This window comes from Pelobates fuscus, chromosome 8 (genome assembly GCF_036172605.1).
Source record: "Pelobates fuscus isolate aPelFus1 chromosome 8, aPelFus1.pri, whole genome shotgun sequence".
Lineage (NCBI taxonomy): Eukaryota > Metazoa > Chordata > Amphibia > Anura > Pelobatidae > Pelobates > Pelobates fuscus.
In genome coordinates this window covers 172,251,171-172,269,103 of record NC_086324.1, presented here as the reverse complement: position 1 = coordinate 172,269,103, position 17,933 = coordinate 172,251,171, and the positions used below count along the sequence as shown (strand labels likewise).

At 44.3% G+C, this 17,933-nt stretch overlaps 3 protein-coding genes across 3 annotated transcripts in view; 2 read left to right on the top strand and 1 right to left on the bottom strand.

Moving 5' to 3' along the window:
- LOC134572045 (nucleoside diphosphate kinase A) overlaps positions 1 to 17,933 on the top strand; it is a 151,494-nt gene that overhangs the window by 37,576 nt on the left and 95,985 nt on the right. The window lies entirely within an intron of this gene.
- On the top strand, positions 1,254 to 5,448 carry LOC134572044 (E3 ubiquitin/ISG15 ligase TRIM25-like). Its single transcript, XM_063430830.1, has 2 exons — positions 1,254 to 1,380; positions 3,786 to 5,448. Exon 2 carries the CDS (start codon positions 3,907 to 3,909, stop codon positions 5,020 to 5,022), a length of 1,116 nt encoding a protein of 371 aa, XP_063286900.1. The 5' UTR covers positions 1,254 to 1,380; positions 3,786 to 3,906; the 3' UTR covers positions 5,023 to 5,448.
- On the bottom strand, positions 9,087 to 14,903 carry CDIPT (CDP-diacylglycerol--inositol 3-phosphatidyltransferase). The gene is made up of 6 exons (XM_063430829.1): positions 14,718 to 14,903; positions 12,340 to 12,474; positions 11,898 to 12,051; positions 11,708 to 11,789; positions 11,551 to 11,632; positions 9,087 to 10,878 (listed from the first exon to the last, which is right to left on the bottom strand). The coding sequence occupies exons 1-6, from the start codon at positions 14,755 to 14,757 to the stop codon at positions 10,718 to 10,720; spliced, it is 654 nt and encodes a 217-aa protein (XP_063286899.1). The 5' UTR covers positions 14,758 to 14,903; the 3' UTR covers positions 9,087 to 10,717.

Sequence of the window (17,933 nt, the reverse complement as noted above, 5' to 3'; positions counted from 1 at the left end):
AACGTTTTCGGCCAATATTCAAATAAATCTGACACCAGGCTCCTACATCCGAACATTCATTGAAACTGTGCTAGTTCTGGAGTAGGCAGCAATGATGTGCTAGGAGTGCTGTGAGTGGCTGACAGGAGAACTGCAAAATTTACAAAACCAAAACCAGTTACTGGCATCCCAAATCCCTGTATACATTTAAAGGAACATGCACATCTATATTCCTAACACTATAGTCTTAATGTCCTTTGTTACTTTCAGCCCCTCCCCAACCTGCAAAATGAAATAAAATGAAAAATACAACAAAAAAACACAATTTACTCACCTTCTCTCCAGCGCTGAGTCTCTATCTGCGCTGCCGCAGGCTCCTCCTCACGTGATGTCATCCTGGAGCATTGGAGACCGGAGGCGCATGCGATGATTCTGACGACACTGCGCAAGCGTGCGTGGCCTCGTGATGTGCTATAGTTTGAGAGCCGGGAAGTGACAATCACAGCTCTCCGACCCAGACAGCTTCTCCATGCCTTGTAATTACTAACATAAAGTCACTCGGGGCCACTAATGAGGGAGGAGCTACTGTAAACATTTAGATGAAGTAGTTATAGTAAGTACAGTGCTCCTAAATAACAGGATTGTGTATTACTAAAAAGGGGTGTCCTTACCAACCCCTACACACGTGTTAATCCTAAATAGTGCACACATGGGGTCGGCGGCAGCACTGTAACCTGGCTGTGTAATACAAGCAAGTAAAAAGGCTTTACGGGCGTCGGGCACGTTGATTTACTCAAGTGAATTTAACCCCTTAAGGACACATGACATGTGTGACACGTCATGATTCCCTTTTATTGCAGAAGTTTGGTCCTTAAGGGGTTAAACAGAATTTCACATTTAAGGTAAAATATCTGTGCTGAACAAACGCCCTGAATCAGCTGTGCTTTCATTTGGGGCCCTCTGGCCTTTAAAGTGAATTCAAACACAGTTTCACATTTAAGTCTAATTTCAGCAAATAACCTGGATTATTATCTACTAAAGGGAGATTTGCCAGGAATACAAGTTAAATGTTAAATTTCAGGGCAAAAGAGCCGAATTGGAAACAGAATTGATTTGGATAATTTTTCCAATTCAGATATTTCACCCACTTTGAATTAACCAGTGGTTATCACGTTAGTGAATTAATCATTTTTACGTAATTAAACCCGGCTGCCCACCCTTATTGCTCTTTAATAATTAGAGATTTGGGCTAAAAGCAGGAGGGTGAATGTTGGTGTGGGACTCAACAAGGAGGTTTTCCTTGACGTGGCCGGTGAGCTTACACTCCAATGGCCGTGGGAATGATAATCAAACCCCAATGATATCAATTTACACAGGGATTTGGGATAGTGCACAGCACAGGTAACTTTATTTCTTGACTTTGTTCTATGTATTTGGGTTTCTGAATACTACAGCCATTGGTGCTGCCCAGGAGTAGTTGGAGTTTGAGTGCAGAGCTTAATGCTGTGTGTTCTAAATTACAAATTCTAGCCCAAACTGTCTGAACTTCGTTATCTGGGTTGAAATATAGCAATTCTCTTGTCATTGTTCCCAGTTTAGTGAATAAAGCTCTAGTGTAGCGACAGAAATCCAACCACGTAGTCTCAGCTGTGAGTGATGGGAGTGTAAATTAATAAATCATTCTGTAAGTAATTGGGACGGAGGGTGGTGCTAGCTTGTATAGATCTAAGCTGTGGTTTCACGGATGGTAAGTGCATGAAGAGGGCTGCCCAGCAGAGTGAGATTTATACGCTGCTAGGTGGACTCAATGGGTTAATCACTGGAGAAATTCTACAGGATCCATTGAGAAGAGTCTGTTAAATTCCTCTGGCAGTTTGTGAATTCTGCGTTTTGCTGGGAAGCACAGTGTGATTATTTTGGTTAATATCTGCTTTGGTATAAAATCACACTACGTACAGAGCAGCTGGTGTGCAGAGTCAGATTACAGCATAGCTCCCAAGTGTCCCTATTTAGGAGGGACAGTCCCTATTTAGGACCCTCTTTTGTAGGAACTCCATATTGTTGGTATGTCTGAGTGTATAACACACGGCTATCTCCCACTCTGTCCCTCTGTATAGCACCACACCTACCTAGTGTCCCTATTTAGGAGGGACAGTCCCTATTTTGTGTCCAATCCATCTGTCTCTCTTTTTCTGGGAGCTCTATATTGTTGGTGTCTGAGTGTGTAACAGAGCTCCACAGCAATAATACTCCCAGTAATGTGTCTGAGTGTATAACAGAGCTCCACAGTAATAATACTCCCAGTAATGTGTCTGAGTGTATAACAGAGCTCCACAGTAATAATACTCCCAGTAATGTGTCTGAGTGTATAACAGAGCTCCACAGCAATAATACTCCCAGTAATGTGTCTAAGTGTATAACAGAGCTCCACGGCAATAATACTCCCAGTAATGTTTCTGAGCGTATAACAGAGCCCCACAGCAATAATACTCCCAGTAATGTGTCTGAGTGTATAACAGAGCTCCGCAGTAATAATACTCCCAGTAATGTGTCTGAGTGTATAACAGAGCTCCACAGCAATAATACTCCCAGTAATGTGTCTGAGTGTATAACAGAGCCCCACAGCAATAATACTCCCAGTAATGTGTCTGAGTGTATAACAGAGCCCCACAGCAATAATACTCCCAGTAATGTGTCTGAGTGTATAACAGAGCTCCACAGCAATAATACTCCCAGTAATGTGTCTGAGTGTATAACAGAGCTCCACAGCAATAATACTCCCAGTAATGTGTCTGAGTGTATAACAGAGCTCCACAGTTATAATACTCCCAGTAATGTGTCTGAGTGTATAACAGAGCTCCACAGCAATAATACTCCCAGTAATGTGTCTAAGTGTATAACAGAGCTCCACGGCAATAATACTCCCAGTAATGTTTCTGAGCGTATAACAGAGCCCCACAGCAATAATACTCCCAGTAATGTGTCTGAGTGTATAACAGAGCTCCGCAGTAATAATACTCCCAGTAATGTGTCTGAGTGTATAACAGAGCTCCACAGCAATAATACTCCCAGGAATGTGTCTGAGTGTATAACAGAGCTCCACAGTAATAATACTCCCAGTAATGTGTCTGAGTGTGTAACAGAGCTCCACAGCAATAATACTCCCAGTAATGTGTCTGAGTGTATAACAGAGCCCCACAGCAATAATACTCCCAGTAATGTGTCTGAGTGTATAACAGAGCTCCACAGCAATAATACTCCCAGTAATGTGTCTGAGTGTATAACAGAGCTCCACAGCAATAATACTCCCAGTAATGTGAGTGTATAACAGAGCTCCACAGCAATAATACTCCCAGTAATGTGTCTTTAAACTACAACAAATGTGTTTAGAAATCAGTCTGTGTAAATAAGACACATTGTTATTAAGTCACTTAAAATGTCCCTAATACGGCCAGTCTCCTGGGTACACCCCTATAATTAAAGTATCTCTGTCTATTTGACATGTTGGGAGCTTCGTTACAGCAAACAAATTGTAGTTTTTCTGCATCCCCTGCATTTTGTAACCCCAAATGTAAGTCCTGGTACAATGGGATTTATCCGGCTCCTGGTCATTAAAGCTGTATACAGACTGCAGGGCTGTATTGTATGTAGAGGCGCCCTGAAACCTGCATTATTGATCAATGTTATATAACACAGCTGAGAGCAGTACATTCATATTCCTGTTTTATTGACACAGACGTGCTGTGGTCGTGGTGTGTGCTGTCTGCATTTTATTTATTTTTTTGTCCCTTGTTCTGTTAATGCAGATAATCTGCCTGGGTCTGGCACTGCTCCCTGTGTGACTCGCACAGCCAGACAGAGCTCCGAGATAATCCCTCCTTCCCCGGGGCCTGCACCAACACAACACTTTCACTTTCATTTCTCGGGATGGCGTCTGCAGAGCTGCTGGAGGAGCTGAACTGCTCCATCTGCTTGAATATTTACAGCGATCCCATCATCCTGAGCTGCGGACACAACTTCTGCCGAGCCTGCATCGGGAGTGTTCTGGATTCACAAGAAGGATCTGGAGTTTATAGCTGCCCCGAGTGCCGAGCAGAGTATCAACAACGTCCTGCTCTGCAGAGGAATCTAAAGCTTTGCAAGATTGCCGAACATTTCCATTCGATTTATCCAGAACAGGATTCTGGGATCGTATGCACCTACTGTGTGTATACTCCAGTACCAGCTGTCAAGACGTGTCTGCACTGCGAGGCCTCTCTCTGCGAAACCCACCTGAGGGCACATATCAAATCAGATCTACATGTCTTATCTGAACCCACCAAGTGTCTGGAGGATAAAAAGTGCTCCATCCATAAGAGGTTCCTGGAGTACTATTGCTCCGAGGATGGGGCCTGCATCTGTGTCTCCTGCCGCCTGGACGGGACACACAGGGGACACCAGGTGGAGACTCTATGTAAGGCCTCTGAGGAGAAGAAGCAGAAACTGACCCAACTTCTCGGGAATCTGACCTCAAAGAGAGAGGAGACTGGGAAAAGAGTCCAGAGACTGCAGGAACAGAGAAAAGAAGTGCAGGATAAAGCGGCTGGTGTTATGAAAAATATGAGGGCATTGTTTAAAGAGCTCCATAACGAGCTGGAATTCCTGGAGAAACGAATTATGATTGAAATCTCCTGGCAAAGTGTCCAAATCTCACTAAGAGCCTCCCATCTGATCAGTCAACTGGAAGTCCAGAAAGAAGAGCTGTCCAAGAAGATGGGTCACATCGAGGAGATGTGTACGTTGACGGACCCATTCACGTTCTTACAAAGACGGGAAGATGGAGATTCCGAGGCAGCAAATGGAGATGACAGTGTATCAGAATTAGGGGATCTGGATGAGGGTCAGATCTCTGCTACCTTGCATTCGGGCTTAACTGATATTTTGACTGGTGCCACAATGAACAGCGGAATCTCCGGCCAGAGATTCTCCAATATATCTCATTCCAGAATTACGGGAAGCGAACCTGTGTTGCGTGACTTTAAAATATCCCGCAGGCACTTTTAGACGAGAATCCCAGTCCAACCTGCAGCGATTATGGATACACCTGGGTTATTGTGTAATTATTGGACACTGACACTGTTATACTATTGGCCGCGTGTCTATAGACAAAACGCTAAATGTGGTGTAATCCCTTTGGAAACCAGCACATGTTCTGTATGTGGCTATAATCAATAGATTAGAGAGATTCACTTCTGTATAATATATACCAAACCAAAGTGGGGAACCGCTATTAAATATGAAGTTAATTATCGGTTTCAGCAGAACTATCTCTGTAAACTTTTGATAGGACCCTTTAGGGGTTTATAGATATTTAGTAAAAATAACCCCAAGGTGACATGTCTGTTTTATGGTTGAGGAGGGGAGAAACAAACACAAAATACTTATCTGAAATTATTTGCCAGTTTTACACTCCCCCTCCCCCCCCCCTTTTTTTTTAAACTGAACTTTGCCCTTAGCACAGTGCAGTCCCTGTTCTACATTCTGTCTTTGGGATGTGTTGGCCATGGGTAGGCAACCTTTGGCACTCCAGATGGGGACTACCCTATGGCTGTAAGAGCATGATGGGAGATGTAGTCCACAATATCGAGAGTGCCGAAGGTTGCCTATCCTGTGTTGGTTTCAATATGAATTCATAGATTCTATCGTATCAGTCAGATCTGACAAAAGTGTCTGAAAACGGTTTGGTGATGTTTGTGAAAATAGAAGTTGGATAAAATGTTCTTTGTAGGTTACTGAAACCACAACAACGTAAAGATATTCTACACAAACCCAGAACCAACTATCCAATACGGCTCCCAGACCCGGCCTCCCGGCACACAGACTGGGTTCAGTTAAACGCCCTTCTATAAGGACACGAATAGAACCTGGGCCGCTTGTGCTGTGCAGACTGTGTTTGGAAATAAAATTTAAAATCTCCACCACGCTAGATCTGAATCTCTGCCATTCGAGGCTGAACAATGTGCAATTCCATTTTTAAATCCTCACAATTCAAGGTTTAATGAATAATCTCAAATATTAAGTTTCTAGTCTAGTTATAATGAGTGGATACTAATAAACCATTAATTAATAAATGAAGCAACCTGTTATTACATCTAATCGTTATTTCATCAGTCTATAGCAGGGGTTCCCAACCCAGTCCTCAAGTACCCCCTAAACATCCAGGATTTAAGGATTACTCTGTTGTGTCTAAAACCCTGGACTGGGTTGGGAACCACTGGTCTATAGGACCCCAGAAATCGAAATTGGCTTTATGTGAATATAAATAATCTCATTTCTAACACCAGCAATGGATTTTATTATTCACAACGATATACCAGACATATTTAGCCTTTATCTTCTTAAAGGAACACTTGGGGAAAACAAGCAATGTAACAGGTATGTGATTTTTGTTTTGCATGTTTTATTTGTGGGTATAGAAAATCTTGGCTTGCAATAGTTGCTGTTCTCTTGTCAGAAGCCTTTGCAAGCCCTCCCTTTCTAACCCCGCCCAGACTTTCTGTGGCTGTCCAATCACAGACTCCCAATGCAGCTGCTCTGGGTAATTGCTGCCTCTTGAGTTTAGTTCCGCTGAGCTAAACAAACCAGGAAGTAACAGGACCGATTTGTTTAATTGAAATAAAAACAGGAAACGCTCTTGACACCAAAACACTTAAGCAAAACAAACTACTTAGTCCCCTTTAAACTTCTTTTATTTCTGTAACTGTTTTAGCTTTCCGATCCCTCACATTTCCTTGGACACTTTATTCTTGTATGTGCCAATGGCCAACTCATAGAAAGTGCTTGCTGTCCGTGTAGTACTTGGGAATCATATCCTGCAGGAGGGAAATCATTCAGAGCGTTCCCTTGGATTAATAATATTGACCGTCCTGCGGCCTGGCGGTTTTACATAGAGGAATATCCTCCGCTGTGAAGGAAAAGTCTGTGGAAAAGAAAACCAAGCTCTTAAAGCAAAACGGTTACTTTACTGGTAATGGAATACAACATTAAGGATTACCAATAATGGGCGCACATATCTTTTTTTTCTTCTGAAAGACTCCATTTTCTTTTAAAATGTATAGCAAAGTTTTAGAAGTGACATCATCATGTAGGTCAGTCCTGGCACCGCCAAGGCACACAATGCAAAATGTTTCCTTCTTTGTCCAATGACAGAGGAGAGCAGCATTTATCAGAGCGACTGAGAGGGAGCCGAGATGGAAGCAGCCAGTTACAGTATCTGGGAAATTCTACATTTTATTTTCAATACATCACAAACAAATTTAATACAGAATATAAAAAATCCAGGAAGTTGACCGTTTCCCTGGACGTTTCTTATTGTTTACAAGGTAGCGCCCACTGTGGGTGGGTTTGTGTAATCACAGCTGTTTGGGATAAATGGGAGGGGGGAGCAATGCCTTTCTTGGTGTTTGATCCAGCTTTAAATCGTGTGTGTATCTCTATAATATCTATCGATCTGTCAGGACCGGCATTGTTTGAGACAAAAGAAAAATAAATAAAAAAAAAAAAACATTAAAAAATTATGGTAAAAATGATTTAAATGTAATTTTAATGTCACTACTCAGAAACCCTTGTGATGTCACCAGCACTACACCGCCCTGATTTGGGCAAGCGATGCCGTTACTGCAGCCATGTTTGTAATGGGCAGGAACGCAGACGCCATTTTCTGTTGCTGCCGGACGCAGTTTATCAAAGCCTTGAGGCTATAATAATACTAACAGGTTATACTGCCCCTTACCTGTGCAAGGCGGTATTTCACCTCTCAGCACACAGTCTGCTACTGCTATAACAGGGTCTTATCCCTCTCCAGTAAGATCTGATCCTTTTAATATCAACATCTTTCATTGTTTTAGGAGAGGAATTTGATAATTGGCAAACGAGCACTTTCTATCGCGATTATTAGAACTCAGTACCTGCACTCGCAAGACAATCGAAGGTTCTATGGCGATATCATACATCTAGCAGTTTATATTCTGGAAAATTTTTATCATTTTTTATTTACTGCTGTAAACCTGAGCATCTCCTCCCCAATTCCTGCTATGTGACAGTCTTTTCCCTGTGAGTTCCATAGAACCATTAGTGTGGGAATATAAGGTAAACGATAGTGAGTAGGCGCTTCACAGAATGGATCTATCACCATTACACTTGTTTTTGGGACTATCACTCCCTATGTGGTTTTTGATACACACTCTCTATCTATATTAGTGTGGGGAAGCTGGCATCTAATGGGTGCCCCTGTATTCACCTGGTACAGCCATCAGCCCCCGTAATTCCTGATCTAATGAACGTATTCACTTAACACACATGGGTCATTAAGTATCACCTTTGGGGAATTCAAAGTTAATTTCAAACCAGGTCAAAGTAGCCAATGGAAAACCTTGCAGACTTTACTGAATAGCCCTGTGTGTCTCATAGAGTTAATTTTAGCAGAAAAGTGTAGAGTAGGACATTTTTCATTCAACTCTGGCTGTATGGCTTAAATTGAGATTAAAAAAAAACTAAAACAAAAATGATATCCAGTATTGCACTGCTTTTCTATGATTATAAGCTTAGACAGCCATTAGGCAAACTTGGGCATCTCTCTCTACACTTCTACACCCTCATATTACCTGCCTAGACCCACAGTTTAGCTTTTTTACTACACTTATGCCAATTAGCCAGCATGCTACTCAATGTTGATTAGTGCAGATGTCTATGCAGTCCCATGTATAGTGTTGCTCTCTCTATTTAGCCTGACTTACACAGACCTCGTTTATATTTACCAACGCTAACTCGTGACTAAACTAGTACAAATGCAGACTAACCAGAAAAAAGTACTAACATACCCCGGATTGTTGAAAATGTTACACAAAAGCATGTGGATTGCCTTTGGGGTACCCCAAGCGTGTGTATCCTTTGCACGACAAAAAAAAAATAATAAAAAATAAAAAAATGATATCCAGTAGATGAACTTGTCGTTTACAAAATCTAAGGGTGAATTTTAACACGGTGCAAAACGAGGTTTCCAAAGCAAGTTTTAGAACGCTGTATGTAGACACACACACACACACACACAATCACAGATAACACGCGCCTTGGATATCATTGGATATTTATTACATTTTATCATAAATATGGGAAACACAGAGGAAGCGAGTGATACAGTGAATAAAACCATTCATGTACATGATTTACCATAGAACCTATTATGCCGTTTGTCTTAACCGTTAAATGCCCAATGTGGATTTTAAACAGGTCTGATGGACCATATAGTGGTAATAAGTTAACACTTCTGCAGCTGTTTGTGCTATTAGTTACGCTATCCCTGATTTATTTGAATTCTAGAAAAAATAAGAAAGAACTGATAGGACAACCACATTCAGAGGCTGAAAATGTGACCGTGTGTGGGTTAACACAGCTCTCGGATATCCCTAACACAATGTTCTGTGTACACAGCAGCAGGGAAACTAGGGGATTATTCTGAATTACAGCAACGTTTTAAGTGATTTTGGTTTTCTTCTAAATCAGCTCTAAAGTTTGTCATCTAGGTTTCAATTCACAGTTTGATAAATAACACCCCCCCTCGAGTATCTTTTACACAAATTGTGTTTTTATTTCAGTTAAAGTAGCTTCCGCTAGTAGTTGTCCCGCATGTTTTTAATGCTTTTATGAAGATAATTAATTGGGAAAAAAATTATATATATATATATATTGTGTTTTTTATATTAAAAAGGAAAAAATCTCTTGAAATGACCCTTGAATTGGAGCAAGACCCCCAGGATCTCCTCCTACAGCAATGTCTGCAGGGACAGGAAGCGGCTGAGGTATCGCAGCCAATTCTGGTCCTCTTGCTGTCAATCACTTTTCTCCCTGAAAATTAGAACAGGAGCTACTGTAGATAAAGGTAAAATTCCAACCTGCTTTTGGGAAATAATAAAACACATAGCTGCTATCGGCCCTTTCTTGCTCACCCTTAACCCCTTAAGGACACATGACATGTGTGACATGTCATGATTCCCTTTTATTCCAGAAGTTTGGTCCTTAAGGGGTTAAACATACAGTGGCTGCCAACACCTACATCAATGCAGTGGCAAAGGATTCTGGGTACACAGCAGGACATAGAGGTTTTCTGTAAATAAAGTTTATAACAACAACAACATAAATTGGTCCCCACGTAATGAACGAACTACATCAAGATTACAATACAAAAATGGAGACTTAAAACACCTACACAAATTACATAAATAACAATTAAATTCAGTGATATTGAAAGAAGAAAACCAAAAACAAACCCAGATTTTATCTTAAAAGTTTGTTTCCAGAAACGTGAATTCAGTGCTACCCAGACATCGGTCATTTCCATCGATACTGGGGATGTACATGGATATCGATCTGCTCTGTGATGTATTGCATTATAGAAGGACATATCCCTTGTTTCCACACGGAGGGTACAGTCACAGTAAAGATATTTAACCCCTTTTGCCCCAAAAGCTTCTATACCAGCCTGATAATAAATTATAACCAAGCATTAACCCCCAATATACCACCCAGCCCCAACAGGTGGTTTTATTTCTCACTACCAGGTGGCGCGGCTGACCAGCTCCTGGGCAGTGGCGATAACCAGATATACTGCTCGGAATACACAGAATTAACACTTAGCAGCAGAACATGGGATACTTTAGGATTTAATCGGTCTGGCTTGGAAGCTGCAGTCTCAAACCAGGTTTCACTTCTTCTTGGAGCGCTCAGCACAGTCAAGGGAAGCCATGTTACAGGAGGCGGTTACCAGGTGGAGGAGACTGATGAGAGATTTAACCATGGATACCGGGATGGATATCCAGAGGATTAACCGGAAGATGCCGACAATCCCGAGAGGCCCCAGGATGACTAAGTGAGAAGAAGAGAGAGAGAGGTTTAAAAATGAAGAAAGAGACAGAGGTTTATACACTTAGCCGAAAACTACAGAGAATGAACCATTTTGGCCCAAAATAGCCGAATTTCAAAAATTCTTCTACAAAGCAATTTCTTCCTAAAACCGGCAATTTCACAGTTTTACAGTTTGTCACTAAGGTGTTGTGTAGATTTGGTTACAATCCAGCCCTGCTGATCTAACACCCCTAGAGCTCACTGGGAGCCCCTTACTGGGAATGCACTCCATTTTAGAATCATGCATGTCCCATGATGCTCTGCAGCATTGCTATAACATAATTCCCCCCATCCTCCTCTGCAGCATTGCAATAACATTATTCTCCCATAATCCTCTGCAGCATTGCAATAAGATTGTTCTCCCATAAAATTCTGCAGCATTGCAATAACATTATTCTCCCATGATCCTCTGCAGCATTGCAATAACATTATTCTCCCATGATCCTCTGCAGCATTGCTACACACTTGTTCTCCCACGCAGTGTCATTACTGGACTTTTCATATCCGTTTATGGAAAATAAATGTTTCAAAGAGCTGTACAATCGTCCTCTCTCTGCAGACCAGGGGTAGCAGAGTTGCAGTTCTGCAGTGGCTGAAGATCATTAGAATAATCACCCCATATCTCATACCAACCTGCGGGTCCCTCGGTAAAGTGCAGTAAGTACAGCATACAGTAAAACAGCTCATTGCCAGCACACATCAGGAACAGGACAGGCTGAGTGAAAAAGAAAAAAAAAGATTGGAATACACGACAAGATGTTAAAGAAATAGAAATACGCAGGACACTCACCCTGGAGGTGTAATACAGACGAAGAATAGGGTTGCCGGACAGGTCGATGGTCTTGTGACTGTCACTGCCTTTTAGGATGGAGCTGGTGGGATAAAAGGGAAAGCTGATCATTATAAAGAACACAATGCTCCACATGACATTCTAATCAGAGAATGCGACAGACACGCTTGGTTGGGGGGCAATGGGGTACCTGTGAAGATGCAGCCAGTGGCTGGAAATGTCCAGGCTCATACTGAGCTGGAATAGTACAGTGTACGATGGATACAGGAGGGACAGGTTAACCAGCAGACACATGGTGGCACAGCGATCAGTCAGCATGTCCAACATCGCTCCGAACTTGGTACCTGCAGGAGGGTGAGTGTAGAGACTAGAACTCTCGTCTTTGTTCTGGGTCAGGAATGGGTAACATTTCTGGACTATGTTTGTAAAGACACTCAGCGATCCGGTAACGTTTATATTTCATTCATTCTCAATCTGACTAGTAATGTTAATCTCACTCCCATCACCTCGCCACGACTCTCTCTCTATCTCTCACTGTTCCAATGGCTTTGTGACAGCCGGTCATTGGTACAAGCAAACTACTATTCTACAAGGCAGCCATCTTCTTTTACATGTTTCAGGTTTTTTCTTACCCTGGTTGAGGGCTCGGGCAGCATATCCATCGAAAGCATCCAGCAAGCCACTGAGAAGGTAAAATGTAGAGGCCACGAGAGGGGAATCGGGCATGAAATAAAAAGCGATGAATGCAAAAAGGATCCGCGCATAACCTGGGGTAAAACCAGACAGAACCAAAACAAATTTAAAGAAACAGTAAGAAAATCCAAGAGAGGTGAAGGATATAAACACACAGAGTTATTCAGTAAATGGAGAATTGACAGGAATTCAAAGAGAACGAAATAAAAAACAAAAAAAAAAACAAAGAATTAACTTGGAGAGTTTTTCTAATTCAGCTATTTTGGCATAAATGTTAAACTTCACACTTAATTCCTGGCAATTGTCCTGTTAGTAAAAAGCCTGATCGACTTGAGTTTGTATTGAAGAGATGGAAACAATGCAGGTCAGAATTAACAAAATACAATTATAAAGGCGCACTGCTAGGATAAAACGAGTTCTGATACGAAACGTCCATTGTGTACAATAAGCACATGCCTTGTGTGTTGCATACTGGCTGTGTGATGTATGTGTGTTGTGCGCTGGCTGTGTGATGTATGTGTGTGTTGCATACTGGCTGTGTGATGTATGTGTGTTGTGCGCTGGCTGTGTGATGTATGTGTGTGTTGCGTACTGGCTGTGTGATGTATGTATGTTGTGTACTGGCTGTGTAATGTGTATGTGTGTTGTGCCCTGGCTGTGTGATGCATGTGTGTGTTGTGCGCTGGCTGTGTGATGTATGTGTGTGTTGTGCGCTGGCTGTGTGATGTATGTGTGTGTTGTGCGCTGGCTGTGTGATGTATGTGTGTTGCGTACTGGCTGTGTACGCATACTGGCTGTGTGATGTATGTGTATGTGTTTGTTGTGCGTTGGCTGCATGATGTATGCTATCACTACGTGTGTGATGTTTTTGTGTGAGTGCTCTATTTAGCTTTACGCAGTACGAGTGGCTATGGTCCCTAGTTGTATGGTTTAGGAGTGTGTGTGTACCTCCGGCAGGTGCAGACCACAGAAATTACTTCACTGCAGTCTGGCACTCACCGAGTCAGAGAGCAGGCTGGGTATCCTGGCCATTTTGATTTTAACATTCCGTTTTAGTGAATGAGCCCTTATGTGGCTGGTGGCAATAAAACCCTTTATGAGATATACAGTAATTCCACATCCCACTGTTACCACAAGCTGCTTTACAAGCCAAGAAAATTACACAATAAAAAACAAAAATGTAATCAACAAGGATCACTCCAGACACCATAATCACTTCAGCACACTGTAGTGGTTATGGTGCTGCACTCCCCCCCATATATAATAATAATAATAACCAAACTGTTTTAGAACAGTTCAACGTTTTACCTTGGGTCCGCTTGGCATTGCTGCCAGCGTCCACTACTTCAGCCAGAAATGATTGATCGGAGCTCTGCGTTGCAGGGCTAGCTCGCAGGCTGAAGTGTCCGAGTTTCCTCTGTGACTGATGTAGTGGAGATGGGGAGCGGCGCCTGGCAGACAGCGGGTAATAAGTAAAAATGGTCTGACTACTTACAATGGGGCGCACAATAATCACTACAGAATCCTGCAGTGATTATGGTGCTTGGAGTGTTATTTCAATACACAGACATGCAGACTGAGGACAGGGCTGACCTGCAGTGGTGATGGTGTTTGGACCAGCAGTGATGATGGTGTTTGGGCCTGCAGTGGTGATGGTGTTTGGGCCTGCAGTGGTGATGGTGTTTGGGGCTGACCTGCAGTGGTGATGGTGTTTGGACCAGCAGTGATGATGGTGTTTGGGCCTGCAGTGGTGATGGTGTTTGGAGGTGCAGTGTTTGGAGGTGCAGTGGTGCAGTGGTGATGGTGTTTGGGGCTGACCTGCAGTGATGATGGTGTTTGGGCCTGCAGTGGTGATGGTGTTTGGATAGGGCTGACCTGCAGTGATGATGGTGTTTGGATAGGGCTGACCTGCAGTGGTGATGGTGTTTGAATAGGGCTGACCTGCAGTGATGATGGTGTTTGGGGCTGCAGTGATGATGGTGTTTGGGGCTGCAGTGGTGATGGTGTTTGGGCCTGCAGTGGTGATGGTGTTTGGGCCTGCAGTGGTGATGGTGTTTGGGCCTGCAGTGGTGATGGTGTTTGGGCCTGCAGTGATGATGGTGTTTGGGGCTGCAGTGGTGATGGTGTTTGGAGCTGCAGTGGTGATGGTGTTTGGGGCTGCAGTGGTGATGGTGTTTGGGCCTGCAGTGATGATGGTGTTTGGGCCTGCAGTGGTGATGGTGTTTACTATTTCCTGAGTTTAGAGAATGTGCTGGAATTGCCATCAGGGAATCTGAGCCCACAGAGCTCGCACTCTAACAGCCCTCCCCTCCCTCACCAATCAGGTTGGGCACGAACACAAAGATATTCTCCGCCATCTTGACAGGCGAGGCTCTGACGTCACAGCTCTATCCTTGACGTCACCGATCTGACTCAGAGTCTTCCCGAACCCTGGACTTGGAGAGGGGCATTCAGCGTATCGCAGCTTGGTACTTCCGGCCCCCCCTCCTGCCTGGAACTTGGTACATCCGGCCCCCCTCCTGGTTTTACCTTGGTATTTCCGCCCCCCCTCCCCAATCTTGGTACATCCCGGAAGCACGGGTCAGAGCGTTTCCTGCGGCTGTAGTACCATAGACATTGAATGGAGAAGGCAGATAGAGCGTCTCCTGTCAGAGGAAGATCATAGAGTGCCCTGACTGAGACTGAGTGGGAGGTTTTGGCTCCTCCTGCTGGATGTTTCGGTTTGGTCCTCCAACATTTGTTTATTTTATCGAAGCAAATCCATCATCTGGAAACCATGGGGTAAAACCAATTATTATTATCAATTAACTGATTATTTAATGTATGGGGGGGGAAAAGTAAAACACCAAATAAAAATAATATACCTTTACAGTTATCTCAGTGCTGTGTTTAGTGGGCGTCCCACAGCAGGCAGAAACTCTGAGCGATCCCAGCCGTCACACGTGAAGATTCCGAGCATCGCGCGGGACGATCCCAGCCGTCACACGTGAAGATTCCGAACATCGCGCGGGACGATCCCAGCCGTCACACGTGAAGATTCCGAACATCGCGCGGGACGATCCCAGCCGTCACACGTGAAGATTTCGAGCATCGCGCAGGACGACCCCAGCCGTCACACCGGAGTATTCCGAGCATCGCGCGGGACGATCCCAGCCGTCACTCCGGAGTATTCCGAGCATCGCGCGGGACGATCCCAGCCGTCACTCCGGAGTATTCCGAGCATCGCGTGGGTCGATCCCAGCCGTCACACAGGAGTATTCCGAGCATCGCGTGGGTCGATCCCAGCCGTCACACAGGAGTATTCCAGCCATCGCGCGGGACGATCACAGCCGTCACACCGGAGTATTCTGAGCATCGCGCGGGACGATCCCAGCCGTCACACCGGAGTATTCCGAGCATCGCGCGGGACGTTCTTAGCCGTCACACCGGAGTATTCCGAGCATCGCGCGGGACGTTCTTAGCCGTCACACCGGAGTATTCCGAGCATCGCGCGGGACGTTCTTAGCCGTCACACCGGAGTATTCCGAGCATCGCGCGGGACGATCACAGCCATCACACCGGAGTATTCTGAGCATCGCGCGGGCCAATCCCAGCCGTCACACCGGAGTATTCCGAGCATCGCGCGGGCCGATCCCAGCCGTCACACCGGAGTATTCCGAGCATCGCGCGGGCCGATCCCAGCCGTCACACGTGAAGATTTCGAGCATCGCGCGGGACGATCCCAGCCGTCACACGTGAAGATTCCGAGCATCGCGCAGGAAGACCCCAGCCGTCACACCGGAGTATTCCGAGCATCGCGCGGGACGATCCCAGCCGTCACACCGGAGTATTCCGAGCATCGCGCGGGACGATCCCAGCCGTCACACCAGAGTATTCCGAGCATCGCGCGGGACGATCCCAGCCGTCACACCGGAGTATTCCGAGCATCGCGCGGGACGATCCCAGCCGTCACACAGTAGTATTCCGAGCATCGCGTTGGTCGATCCCAGCCGTCACACAGGAGTATTCCAGCCATCGCGCGGGACGATCCCAGTCATCACTTAGAATGAGTGCAGTTGCTCTGTAAACTGATGGCAGGGCCGCACTCATTGTGTACACGGCCCATCGCTTGGAACTTACTATTATCCTATTCAGAAATGTTTTTTTTTGTCTGCCTGATTAACTGCTTGCGAAGGCATTTTATAGCGATGCGGACTTTACAAATCACTGCAGTTCACACTAAGAGCAGAGAGTTAGCTCGATTTGATATTGTGCTTTCCTGATTGATTGCTCAGAGGGTAGATAATCTACCCACTCAGCCAATCACAATGCTTTTCCATAGGACAGCATTGGATTGGCAGAGATGGTCAATTCTGATCAACTCAGCCAAGTAGGCATGTCGGGGGGCAAAGCCAAACACCACCCTGGCCCAACAGCATCTCTTCTTTCAGTCAATGCATATCTATGGGTAAAGCTTTCGCGCTCTGCATGGAAACGCTAACCAACAGTGTGCAGCACTGCTCGAGGAAGCACCTCTAGTGGCCGTCTGTGTGACTGCTACTAGAGATGTCCCTGGGGAGCACTGTAAACATTGACAGTGGTTACAGCAAAAAGCCTGCAGGGACAGGATATACTCACCAGAACAAATACAATAAGCGGTCGTTCTGGCGACTAATGTCCCATCAACCCTTTAATAATACACACTTATCCCCATGATGGGGCAACCATAAATGTAGATCTACCTTATATACTACACATTATAGCCATCAATGTATCTTATCTTTGTATGGGGGCCTTAGATCTAAAGTAGTCTTTTTGGGGTCTGTGATTTAGAGTGCGGTTTGGCATGTGAGGTAGTTGGAGTAATTTAAAGTGCAGTTTGTCACGCGAGAGTGATTTAGAGTGTGCAGTAACCAGTAGGGCATGTGAGTGATTTAGAGTGCAGTTTGGCACGTGAGAGTGATTTAAAGGGTATCTTTTTGGTACAGTCAGTGCCCATATATTGAGCTAGGTCCTTTTCCTTCCTAGCATCCCTAATTTTCCACCAATTTCTGACAAATCCACCTTTAAAGTTACTCTTAGACAATGCCCACTTTCATGTAGATATACTCTAAACTACAACCTAGGTCAGAAAATCCATAAGTCAAAGTATACAGACTGGAAATTCACAGATAGCACGTCCAAGATGGCTGCTGTTAACCTCCCTGGCGGTAATCCAGAGCGTGGCTCGGGGTTAATTTTCAGTACCAAAAGCGGTAACCCGAGCCACGCTCTGGCTTACACTCTAGTATCACTAACCTTGTTCCTAGGAGCCCCTGGTGTACAAAAATAAAAAAATACACACAATACATTGTGAAAACAATGTACTGCTTTAACATTAAAAACACTGACATAATCAGACCGCCAGGGAGGTTAATGATGCAAAAGACTGCGTTGAAGCGAACACTAATGCCCTTTGCTGGTGGGCAGATGACTCTACATTCACTTGCATGTATTTTGAAGACGGTTTCATTTTTTGTTGTTGTGGAGGAATGCTACATTGTGTGTGCAGCGC